The 13642-nt window shown below is 40.1% G+C and overlaps 1 protein-coding gene across 1 annotated transcript in view; it reads right to left on the bottom strand.

Annotated features, from left to right (window-relative positions):
• SKOR2 (SKI family transcriptional corepressor 2) overlaps window positions 1-13642 on the bottom strand; it is a 39468-nt gene that overhangs the window by 19159 nt on the left and 6667 nt on the right. The window contains exons 4-5 of the mRNA XM_081800942.1: window positions 4633-4698; window positions 4154-4252 (exon numbers count right to left, since the gene is read on the bottom strand). Coding sequence (XP_081657068.1) covers window positions 4154-4252; window positions 4633-4698 — 165 coding nt within the window. The remainder of the gene's footprint in view (window positions 1-4153; window positions 4253-4632; window positions 4699-13642) is intronic.

Here is a 13642-nt window from a genome sequence, read left to right as displayed (position 1 = left end):
AGAAAAAAGAAAACCCATATGGTACATCTGGTCCACGTGGTAGATCCTACTCATCAAGCAATAGGCTTTGGGGCTTACTTTGTTTACATTGTATTCATTTTGTTATCACTACTTTTAACAACTGTTGGACCTTTTCATCCATACCGTGTTTTAGAATTCCTCCATCGCTCCGTCTCTGGAGGACGATACAAAAAGAGAGAGGAAACCACTCAACATAGAATGATTGCGGTAAGAGCCAGAGGTGAAAGATGGGATAATCATATTCAAGTAGATGAAATATAGTTTGTTTTTAATAAAAGCAACCTTAACAGTAACATGGAAGAGTAGCTCTTTAGAAGAATCTAAAATGATGACATAGTCAAAATCTACTACTGAAATATTTCACAGAGCCCCAGTCACTGGGCCTTCCCTGTCCTAACTGACTGGCCTTTCCATCAGTTCTCTCCAGTGCCATGAATTTGTCACATGCAAATCCAAGGACTCAACTTATGAGCCCTCACTAATCTCCTTTATACAACAGTTTTCAGCTTCCCAATCTCATTCTTCATTGTCGGTTTTAATCTCTTCGAATAGGACACCAGAATGTATATCAGTCATGTACTGAGAGCATGTCCTGTTCCCACAATAGAGCAGGTGCCCTGCAGGCAGCTACAGGACACCCTTTCCTGAACCTGTGAACAATGCCATGGGGTAGAGAAGAGTAGCAGGTGTAAAACAATCTGAGAGGAACCAACACAAACACCTGTGGAGCTAGAAATAAACACAGTAGGACGTCAGCAAAGAGTGCCTACTGTAAGAGTAGGAAAGCTTCCTGGAGGTGGTGGCTTGAACTGTGTCCCAAATGATTAGGAACGCTTAGATGAGGGGAGGCATTCCAGACTAGACAAACATAGTCCGCAGAGGTGGAAAGCAAGGGGAGAGAGTGATCTGTAGGGTAACTGGAGCTCAGCAAGGAGGGGAGTGGAGGTAAGACCGGAGAGGCATGGTGGGCCAATTACGGAGAGTTTTGAGAGTCAGTCAGGAGTTAAATTAGATACAACATGATCAACAGTAGGGGATTAATATAGCTTCTTGGGTAGAAGATTTGGAGCCAGAGGTAGAGCTTTGGCAAGACTGGGCTAATGGCAGTGGGCAGAAAGGGCTGGAGTAGGGAAGAAAGGAGAGGGCCCAGGGCACCCTGTTGCAGTGAAGAGGGCCTTCTCCACTGGTTGCCTCATCCAGCAACTCTTTGGCAGGTCCCCAGCTCAGGGGTGAGTTGGTACCTGTGGCTAGAGAGTGAAATGAATGAAAACTACAGTCAAGGGATGGATGCCACAATAAAGGGAGGTATAGGGCTCTGGAAGAGAAGGGAGGAAGAGGAGACATAGCTGTTAGGGAAGGGGGAAACAATGACTTTGGTGGCAACCATGACTTCCAGATTTACAGCAAGTAGAGACACCTGCTTATTCTTCTTCCTCCAAAGTTCTGTCCCCAAGTATGAAGACCTGCTTTCTCCTCCTCCTCCCCCTTCCCCTCCTCCCCACCCTTCCTTGTCCTCCTCCTCCATCCTTCTTCTGATCTTTACATTTACCGTCTCCATGCCCAGGATTCATTCCTGTGGTCCTAATTAGCCCTCAGAACCACAACAAGAAGGCTAGGGAGAAACTCAGAAATTTGAACCTATTTTAGAAAGGCTTTTCTAGAGCTCAGTGCTAATCACCTCCTCCTCCTCCTCCATCCTTACCACCACCATCCTCACAGCTGACAGTACCGAGCACATCTCTCAGGCTGGGCTATGCATAGCACTTCACACGGTTCCTCTCATTTACTCCTTGCATCCTCCCACAGACAGGAAGTATCTGGCCCATTTGACCATTTCCAAGGTCCCACAACCAGGAAGAGGCAGAGCCCCAGAGTGAACTCAGGTCTGGGTTCCTAATCCTCACACGTGATAGCTTAGCTGAGGTCCACAGTGTTCTAAGTAACACGCTTTTAAGTGTCATGACTGAGAGTCCCCTTCCTAGTAAAAGGCTCTGTGAAACTCTGGCCAGGATTCCTCCACGAGTCCTTCTGATGCGGCTTCACAAAGTTCCATTTTCCCCCGTCTGAGCGAATCTAAATCTGTCTGCAAGCCTCATGGCCTCTCACATTTAGTAAACAAGCACGTAATGCACATTTGCTATTTTCATTGGTGTGAAATTAACTGCCTCTTTGTGGTATGTCTAAACCACGCATTATTCAAACTTGGGCACACACATGCCACTTTCTTGGTCAGTGGAGTACGCTGCAGATAAAAAACAGGAAAAAAATTTTGTTGTTCTTTAATTGAAGTGTTTCATGGATGTGGCAATCACAGAGGATTCAAAAGGATGAATGATAGGTCTGAATCAAAATGGGCTGGTTGTACTGTAACATTCTAATTTCTTTTGAACAGAAACAGGTACATACTCTATGGCAGGGCAATTAAGAAGGAAAATGTACCAATTATTATAAATTACTTAATTCCTTAAAATGATTAATTAGCTTTTATCAAGGGGATAAATTACAGATACACTGACTTTATGGGGAGTTAGGTGACTTTATGGGGAGTACCAAGGCTGGTACTTTAGGGGTTCAATGGCACTTTGACCCACTCTGCTGAATCTAAAAGCAAGGATTTGCAAACTCAACAATGAGATAAACATCAGCTCATAGGGGAAGCAAACAATTCAAGGTCTGCTCATTGCTGTAAGGAACTGGGTATTAAAATACTGTTTTAGAAATGAGAGAACCGTGGATCCTTTGGAAGCACTTGGTTTTTAAGATCTCAGAGATACTTTTTAAATGTTTCTTTCTCTTTTTCTTGAAGCCACAATGTCATGATGATCCTAACACACTATTAAAAGCTACAGGCCATGCTCCACCCTTCCATCTTACTCCGAGCCCTCAGCAGGCAGTCTTGAAATTCAAAACACTGAAACACTGTGAACTCTGAGCCTCCCCTGTGGGTACTGAGAGATCACAAACTTGGCAGACCCTACTGCTCCTTGTGGTCAGAGCTCTCCTCCATCATGCATCCTCCTTGTTTTTATCCCTGCTAAGTGCTCGGTGGAACTCAGTTCGAGATGTGCCAGGAACCCAGTCCTCTTCAAAGCTGCTACCCGAGAAGGCACGTCTTTTAGTTGTGCTGACGATCACATGTGAGAAGCCCTGGTGAATGCAGACCTTCATGCTCATGTTATTAAAATTGCCACAAGTACTAAAAAATCTCCCAGATGCTGGCCCATGGCCCTAGCACAGGAATTGCCAATGTGAGTTTTGTGGTTCCCAGATTCATAACAAGGGGCATGCTGACATTTTAAAAAAGCGTCCCAGAAAAAACTAATATTAAATTTACAGAATTCAAAACATAAGTTTACATACTAATTTCTTTCCCACTTTCCTTTCTGTGGAGCGAGGAATACGACTAAAAGAAACTCCAAAAAGCTTGAAAAAACCGCACTGTGACATATTTGTCCAAATGTGACCCAGCCCAAGGCTGGTGAATTTTAGAAATGTGGACACCTAGCATTAAATTCTAGGACTCTGGGAATAGAACCGACAGTTTTTACGCTACCGTATCTGCCACCAAATTTGGAATGGAATTTTAACATTGAATATGAATGGAGAATTCAGAACTCCTAAGTTATATTAATCTCAATCAAATAAATATATGTACACTGAATTGTTAAATTGTAAATCTTCATATTTATACACATTTCAAGCACCGGGAAGCTCTCCAACTATATCCAAGAATAAAAATTAATTGTTCTTTTGTTTTTCCTACCTTGGAGAATAAAAATACCTGAGTAATTCTTTTGTTTTGAAATATACAATCTAAAAATATCAGAGTATTTAAATATGTCTACATATTTCATGATATATTTGCCTACATATTTTAAATACACATGATACATACACACAGATACACAAATATCAATACAATAAATACAAAAGGTTCTCGTAAGAAATTTTATCTGTGAGCTGATTCAAAGCACAAATAACAAACTAAAATTTCCAAACATTTAGACAGAGGCCACGGGAAGACCCCGTGGCACGTGACAAAAGCACTTCATACTCAGAAGCCTATTTTTAAGCCTAATAATAGAAACGTCATCACATACCATAATGCAATAAAATAAAAGTGATTTCTTACTGAATACTGGGAAAGACGTATTTCCTTTTAACACTTGGAATTCTTGTTCTAGTCGTCTCCGTAAATCTATTTGTTCAAATAAAACCTTCTGAAGTTCTTCTAATAAAGAAAAACAGAAGAGTCATTTTACTAATCTTTACAAATAACTCTCCAGAGAACTGTTATATATGGCTATTTATTATTATAAGACAAAATATTTTACCAGTTTAAAAACTGTTACATAGACATAGGATAGATTTTGTGCAGAAATCCATGAATATAAATCAATGTAATATATTATTTTAAAGTATTATATTACAGTGTCATGTATTGATTGATATGTATGCATTAATCTCAATTATATCCACCCAATGGTCCATATATTATTCATATGTTGCTTGTCAAGCTTAAAATATGGTGTAGAACAAAAATATCCTCCTATTATCTCCATGGTCTTTTGAAGCTAAGAGAAGTTCTACAGAATTAAAACTTTTCTTTACCTTTCCCCATATTTTCAACATCCTTTTTGAGTGAATGAGGTGAATTTGTCTCTTGTGTGTGTTCACCTTTAAAAAAAGGAGAAAAAATATTGGTTTTGTGTAGTCTATTTTCTGAAAGTTTTTCTTTTCATTTTCTTTTTTAAAAAATATTTATTTGAGAGAGAGCACAAGGGAGAGGGAGAGGGAGAGGGAGAGAAACCCAAGCAGACTCCTCACTGAGCACCAAGCCCCACGCAGGGCTCCATCTCACAACCCTGAGATCATGACCTGAGCTGAAACCAGGAGTCGGACACTCAACTGACTGAGCTACACAGGTGCCCCTCTTTTCATTTTCTTTTAATATCTACGAGGAGCTTGGTTAATACGACTTGAAAGTGGGAGTTCTCAGAACCAAACGCTGTCCTCATTTACCCGTGTACAATTCCCCTGAAGCACGGCGAGAGCTTCAGGAAAAGAGGACGCAGTCTACCTAGCCTGAAGTGGCAGCCCCCTCCCCCCACCACTCTCCACTCGCTACAACGCAGGTCCTTGCTCCATGGGCAGAAGAGGAGGTTGTTAACGTATCTGGAAGAATTCGGATCAGAGTTCCTCTCCTTCCAGACGTGAGGGAGCCTAGCGGCAACTGGAAACCCTCAAGGCTGTGGAAGCAGAAACCTCCTCCCTTCTTGGGTCACCACAATTTGGGGGCAGTTAGAAAGAAACAGGAGGAGGCTTTTGTTCTCCTTGGGAGAGAATGTATAAGCCTGGAGTTTTCCTAAAAACTGTAGCTTTTTTTTTTTTTTTAATCAACCTAAAACAGAGGTGTGAAATAAGTTATGTTACTTTGTAATATTTACATGCTTGCTGATAGTTTCAGAACGACTTGGTCTTCAACCAATAAAGACTAGATTGTGGATAAAAGTTAGGTGCTGTTCTTACCTATTGTGTTTATGTGCTAACTAGAATGATGGCAAGCTAAGAAAACGGATTTACGTACAGTCATACATTGAGTCTGCGTAACCTACAAGACATAAATAAACCAAAAGAATCCAATCATTTAGCTAACCAGAATTTGTTTTTCCAATTTCAACCTGCTATCTGCAAATATCCACATAATATAATTAAGCTGGCCATTTTCATGTACAAGAGGACAGACGAAGGTGCTCTCAGATTTCATGGATTCCCCCTTCCTTGACCCCCTGGGTTAGCTCCTTCCTTTGCATCCATGGTGCTGTCTGCTTACTCACTTACCACACCCACCAGGCTGTATACTACTTTCCTGTATGGCCAGTGCCTAGGGGAACGCTGGACACATAATAGGTATTCAATAAAGTATTTCAGTTGTCACTGAAAGGAACCCCAGGAGGTCAAACATTCTAAATGACAGTACAGGCCAGAATGCATCATTTCAATTCTCTCCTCACCATTCATTCATTTCCCTTCCTCAGCAAGAAATAGAATAAAATGGCCCTAGGCACTGGTAGGAATACTGGGAGATTTCACTGTCAAGGTAAAAATTCCTGCAAAGAGGAAAACAGAATTTCTCCACAAAGCAGTGGCCTACAGAATCAAGGACGGACAGGAAAATTTTAATGTGATACTATAAATGTTGATTCTACATTCTACCCAATGACCGTGGAGAGTAAGTATTTGCAGGAATGAGTGGATTGCGTGTATGTGTGTGTATGTATATACATACATGTGAATATACATATATGCAAATATTCCTGCACATGTGCGTAGTGATGAAAAGGTGCTTCCCCTGGCTACCCCTCATTAGGACAATAATATCTTAGACATCTCTGAGTTCCTTAATGACAGGCATTTTCTCTACCATCTAGATCATATCTGTACAACCTCATTCTCACTTTCGTTTTAGACATGACCTCTCTCTATAGGCTTTGCTCATTCGAACCTGGCTTTCTTCTTTACACAGAACCATGAAAATATCTGTGAAGCATTTTAAATATACACTTCACTCTGATTCCTAGAAAATACCACTCCCTGAAAGAAGAGTAACATGAAGGTGGATAATAAATCATAAATGTATAAACCAAGAATAATGGCATTTTGAAATGAAAATAAATGCCTATTATGTGCAGTTTTACCTGTTTACTCCAGTCTCAATCAGTTAAATGCATAGCTGTTTCATAGTCACATACAATGTTGAGTCTGAACAAGAGAAGAAACAAGCATGCGTGTACGTCTGCAACCATCTGCAGGGCAGAGGGAGGGTTTACCATCCTTCACTGTCCCAAGCACTGGAAACATGATTTAAACGAGACCATCCATTTCTGAATAGGCAGCTCTAGAAGCCGTGTCCTTATCACATTATAGACCTTTTTGATTCATCAGTGTATTTTGTGGACTGTTTATCTTACATTATACTTCAGTTGGATAATTAAATTCAAAAATGGAACTATGATATGTAAACATACATTTCTTTTCTACTTCACAGTTAGGAGGTTGACATAGGTGTGAAACCATTAAACAAATGGCTGGTGCTTGGTAACTACTTTAACCACAAGCAAATCTACCAATAATATTAAGTTTTTCTCTTCACCGGCTTCGTGGAGCTTTTATTAATATTATACATCAGTGTCTTATCTCAAATAGATACTTTGCAGCAACTTCTCGGTAACACCTCCCAATTTGGAGCTTGGAAGATTCAAATGTTTCACTTATAAAGGGTTTTTTAAAATGGTTAAATGTTAGGTAAATAAGGAGCACAGACGCTTCAGCTGCCTTTTTGTGTATCTTTTACTGGACCCTTGCCTTTTGTATATTACTAATCTGTGAAACCAGATTGTTAATGGTGGTTAAAAATGACCTCTGGGAGCCTGGATATGTTTGTTCACTATTACTGCTAAGGTTTTCCATCTGGTTAAAAAAAAAAAAAGGCAGTCTAATACTAGATTAAATAAATGAGATTTAGTTGACAATGAGCTTCCAATTTTTATAAATATTCCATTAGGTTAAATGCATTTTACTTTTCCAAAATTAATGAATGGATTTGGAGACATCCAGAAATTAAAATGCTCACTTTCCTTCCCACTCTATTTCCCATTTAAAAAAAAAAGTTACAAAATGGCAGGGGGAGATTTTAATTGTGTTGAGTTATAGCAGGGAACATTATAATATGGAAGGAACATCTTTCTTAGAGGCCAGGCTTAACTATATCTTAAGTTAGACTGTCAAAGAAAACAGCTGGGTGGCTTAAAGTTGGGGAATAATGGATAATAGGCGCATAAAATGCATCCAGTGGATTGATGTGACCGGAATCTGCTGCTCAGGGACATGCCTACACCAGGACTCCACAAGTACACGTTCATGGAGCCAGTTTGCTGTGACCTGCATTGCTGCCCACGAATCCTGCCTGCCTTGAAAGGCAGGGGCAGCAGAGCGCCACGTAGGGGGAAACCACACCCTTGCCGAGTGCCCTGGAGGCCAGACAGCCTGGGGCCACAGGGTTGCCACTCCCACGGTCTCTCCAGGATCCTCAGCACCAGGTGGTCCCACATTCCAGGTGAAAGTTCCACCCCACCCTTGGTTCTGCCCTCACAGAGCCATCGGAAACTGGGAGTACAAGAGGGATGGACGTGAGAATATGCCTCACTAAAGCAGACACGAGCGGTACAAAGCAAATGAGGGGGAAGTGGAATGTCCAACAGAAAAAAACAAACAACTAACAAACCCAAAACAGGCAACAGATTCATTAGCACCACCTTTCAAGGCACAAGGGTAATTACTTTCTCTTAAATATCATGGCACACCTCTGCTCTAGAACCATGCGATGGTTTCCCATGGTCTACGTTGCATAATTCACTCTAAATTCCTCCCCTGGTGCCTCCAGGTTCTCCCATAACCTTGTTCCATTCAGCTGAGCCAAGCTGCCTTTCTCTATCAGCAAGCACAAACCCTTTATTCTAGTTGGGCCTTCATTCCTCACACCCGCTGGCTCTGCCTTATGTTTTTGCCCTTCCCAAGGTGCCCCATCTACAATAAGAATGCCATCCAAGTCCCTACTCTTCCGTAAAGACTTCCCCAACTTCTGCAAATGCTGTTGATCCATTCCTTCCTAGGCTGAAGTTCCAAGTGCTTATTGTCTTCATTCGACCACCTGACGCTGTGGGGTTTCAACTCAGCAAGCCTAGTCTTCCCCAGCTAGAAAATCTGCTTTCTGAGGGCAGAGAGACCTTGCCCAATAGGTAACCCCAGCACCTCTACCTTAGGGAGGGGCACAAATACTGTTTGCTCTTAATTTAATTCAATCTGGTTTGCAGAAGAAATACAAAGCAATGCTACTTTAAATCCTAAATTGTCATAAGTTTTTAAGCACAAACTCATTCCTATGAATGAAAAAGCACATTCTGATCCATTTGGATAATTGAATACATACTCTATATTTTCAGTTTACTGGGGAAGTTTGTGATGTTTCCAATTGTGTTCCTGTCTGACATTTTGAAAATTTCTTTCAGAGCTAAAATCATAGCACTGAATTTTAACCAAAACACGAAAATATTAATGTTTATGTCTGCTGTGGCCTCCAAGGGCAAAAATACCTTACATTTTCAGAGCTCATTTAATTTTAAGAGCCAAACGAGTAGGTCAGATGACCTGTTCAGTTGGTGGTCATGGGACAGGGCAAAAAGCTGATTCAATACATAATTCACTCTTTTCAGGCTAAACTTGAATTCAATAAACAAGATCATTCAAATATTGCACCTTGCATGTGTATAGGGTTTGCTAAGTATGCAGGGTACAATATGCAATGCCTGACATTTGGATAAAGAGTTAAGACGCTGGCATTCACCCATCCCTTTTATGGAAATACCTTCTCTCTCCTTTTGCTCCCCTCCTCGGGGTTCTACTCCCTGGAGCCTGCAACCAGCATTCAGAGGCCCCATGCTATAGCCCCAGGGGCTAGCAAGCTGCTTCCCACTAAAAAGGCTTCTATGTTCCTTTGGGACCAGGACCGTTGTTGACAACACTTCATGAAAACATTTGGAGGAAACGTTCCCATTGAAAGAAAGGGTGTCATTTAATTGTACATTGAAGGATAAATTGAGTCAAGGAAACTGTTTTGGTTCGGGGCTGTGCCTCTACATAAGAATGCAGACACGCCCTCTAACATTCGGATGAAGAGTGAAGATTTCAGTCAAACATCCAGATGTTTCCAGAGTTGGTGGGTGGGGTCTCCTGTGCCACCCCACGTGCTCTGGTGCCACTGAGCAGACCCTGGAAAAGCAGCTGTGACTGTAGAGATTGTGGAAGTTCCTGCACAAGGTCGTGCCCTCGGGGCTGGGCTGAGGCTCTGCTCTTGGCCTCCCAACAGCCTCAGTCCAGGGCCTGGCCTTCTGTGGAACAGACTCCATTTATACAGGTCTAACTCCCCAATAAACTCTGCATTCTAATCATTAACCTTAATTTTAGAATCTGGTTTTAATTTTGATTTGCTGGGATTTTTACTTTCTCTAACAACCGATCTTAGAGGTACAATGCGGATGGGGTCAAAGTTCATCTGCAGTTAGCGTAACTAGTGCATTTAACAATCACCAAAATGCAGCACAACATATGGCTTAGAGAAGTTTTTAAGAACACTTTGCATTAGGGCATTAAAAAATCAATGACACAGGGGCACCTGGGTGGCTCAGTTGGTTAAGTGACTGCCTTTGGCTCGGGTCATGATCCTGGAGTCGCAGGATCGAGTCCCGCGACGGGCTCCCTGCTCAGCAGGGAGTCTGCTTCTCCCTCTGAGACTCCCCCCTCTCATGCTCTCTCTCTCTCTCTCATTCTCTCTCAAATAAATAAAATCTTAAAAAAAAAATCAATGACACAGAAAGCGAGGTTAAATAATTTTCTCCTCTATCAGTAGGACACAGACTTCTGCTAATTTCTTGGCGTTAAATTCTACATTAAATTCTTCCCCTGTGATGTTTGACACTTCACTGAGGTCACAGAACAGAAGAGAAAAGAAAATCAATACCACTGGAGAGGCTATGCTACAGAATGAACTAAATATTAACTCCATTAGTGAAAAAAAAGGAGTAAGAGCAAGATTTAATACCAGGGAAATCATAGCAAACTAAGAGTTATAGCAAACTTTATAAATCATGATCAAAATTTATTGCAAGTTTGCATACACACTGCTTCTTGAATTAGTATATCTTGAGTTCGTTTAGAATTCTCTGGAGTTTCAGAGCTTGTGCTTTCAATAAATGCTATTTTTTTTCTGAAGAGTTTTTCACTGTCTTTATCGCCTTAAATGTCATATAAATTTTTAAAAAATCATTAGGAAGCAGGGAGATTTTTTTATAAATAAAGAAACTGATATCTAAAATATGGGGATAATTTAATTTTGAAGACATATATTGAAAAACCTCAAAATTCATTGTTCATAAAAATGTCTGTAGTAATTCAGAGGTGGGAGGTTTTATCAAATTTTACAGGTGGATAAACTGAGGCACAAAGCAGTTAAAGTATTTACCCAAAGTCACCTAGTGAGAGAAAACTCAGATCTACCAGTTGTACTCCTTAGAATTTTTCTTCTTCTTCTTTTCCTTTTTTTTTTTTAAATCATAAGCATGTTCTAAGATTGAATGGAATAATAAATCAGAGTGCCTCATTCGCTATATATTCATGAGAAGTGTAACTGCTTCTTACTATTCTCAGAAATCCGTCCATAGCATATTAAGTACACTAGAGAATCATACCAGTGAAAATCAAATTGATTTTAAAACTTCTATACATATAACAAGATGCAGCGATGCTCTGAGCCCAATGGTGCCGGCGTTTCTACAATGAAATGTATTGAAAGCCAGGATGACTCCACTTCCATGATTTCCTTGACCTGCCATAGCTTTGAGCTGTCGCACCAGCTTACCCCACTGCATTCAATTTCAAATCACTTAACTTCACTAAAGTTATTCAAAACGGATATGCAAAACCTTACTCTGGGATTGCAAGCAAAATGCTGTCATTTATATTTTTCAGTAGGTAATATTTTGACCAAACTACCAACCCCCCCCAAACTATATTACTTGGCTTTAAGCCATGGGTCTAATTTTAAAGAGACCTATGGATAAAAGTTCTACAGGCTTCTGAGGAATTTTGGCTGCTGAAAAACTTCATGTTTGGTCCTTCTAATTATATAGAAATAGAATATCTGCTGTGTGTAAGGCTAATGATGATTAGCAGGGAGGTTCTTAAAAAATCATTTAAAGATATCATCCTTTAGGTTCCTGAAAAGTAATAGTTACTAATAAGGCTGAAAGGTTGAAGGAAGACTAAATTTAATTAAAATGATGAACTAAAAAAAACCAAACAAACAAAAAAAACAAAAAACTGGAACTAAGTATTGTTGCTAAACTGAACTTGTATCGGGAAACAATTGAAGCAAGTATCTATATTTTAAAGATATGTCTATATCCTTACTTGTTTTGAGAAAGGACATAGAAATTTCTTGGTAAACTACATTTATCATGGCCATGGGAGTGAAAAATTCATATCAAAATCAAAAACTGCATCCTGACTTATTAGGTAGTATGAGAAGACATTTTATGCTTCTATGTTATACTGAGTGTGTGCTGACATAAAATACTGGTATTTTCCAAAAATAATGATTAGATTAAACACTGACACACGGTTCCATAAACCTTATCTGACCGTATGTTTTGCAGACCATTATTATAGTGTTCATACAGCATTACAACTTATCTTTCTTCCCCTCTTGATTGGAAGCAACCAGAGGGCACAGACTGGTATGGATTCTATCTCTGAATCCCCAGTGCCTAGCAAAGTATCTAGCACAGGGTAGCCATTTGGAAGTATTTGTGGAGTAACTGAGTGAGTAAATTAATTAATGCGATCACGTGGATGTGGAAGTTAACAGTTGTTACATGGGAAGAAATATACCTCCATTCACAGTCAGGGTGTTCTGGATAAAGCATTCTACTCCTACCACTCCAAAGCAGCTAATCACAGGTCTTCATAAGTTCATGGGCTCTTCTGGATTTTTGACACTTTACTAAATGAATGGATTCTTGGAGTCTGACCACAGGTAAATACATTAATACCAAAACATAGGCCAAACGGGTGCCCACTCCGGGATTTTCTCGAAGATGCATTTCAATACAAAGACCATGAGCTAATCTTCCCTGCAAGACAGGACAGCTGAAGGTACACCACGTTAAGTCCCACAACAACCCAAACTCCTGAACGTTTTTGGTGTTTAAAACATCATCTCCACATGCTCAGCAAAAGAACCATAAGGATGAAGTTCTTGTGACCCAAGATTCCACGATAAATTTAACAAAATGAACATTTGTTCATTTCAATAATACTTGTCATCTTTTCCATGTCCCACCTGTCTCCCATTCAATACAGAATAATAATATAATTTAACCTACTACCTACACATTCCTCTGAATAATGTGAGAATAAAATTGTAATATGGAAAATCAATGTGGAGCAAGTTTCTCTGGGAATCTGTATCAAATTAATTATTGTGAGGAAGGGGCTAGTAATATATCAATAGTATGACTAGATATTATTACCAACATAACTACTGACTGTACTACCCTGAGCTCCAGGCACTGTGGAATTTTTATGTGAACACTGATCCTGACTATACTTTTCCTTACTTCATTTTGGCTTTTGTATTTCTGTCTGAATATCAAACAACAGTGGATTCCGTGGTTTCTATCCATTCTGGCTCCCGTCCTTGGAGTTCTGATGGTTTTTCAGGGTTTACTGAACTTACTAAGCATGGGGGAACCAAACCGCTTCCAGGGAAAGGAAGAACGTGTTTTCAGATGGAACCAGTCCAGCCATCCAAATCGGAGGAAGATGGAGAAATTCAGTTTTTAGCAGATCTACTGAGACTATTAATATACATGAAGAGAGCATAACTCTGTGAAGGACTCAGTATGTTCTAATACCTTTAGATTTCTGATGGGTATGCACATTTGTTAAAATGTTAACGTGAACATTTTATAAAAAATATGAATACTAGCTGTTAAGTGTGATGTAG

This window comes from Leptonychotes weddellii, chromosome 13, assembly GCF_054177405.1.
Source record: "Leptonychotes weddellii isolate Sample4059 chromosome 13, ASM5417740v2, whole genome shotgun sequence".
Lineage (NCBI taxonomy): Eukaryota > Metazoa > Chordata > Mammalia > Carnivora > Phocidae > Leptonychotes > Leptonychotes weddellii.
This window is presented reverse-complemented; position numbering and strand designations above follow the sequence as displayed.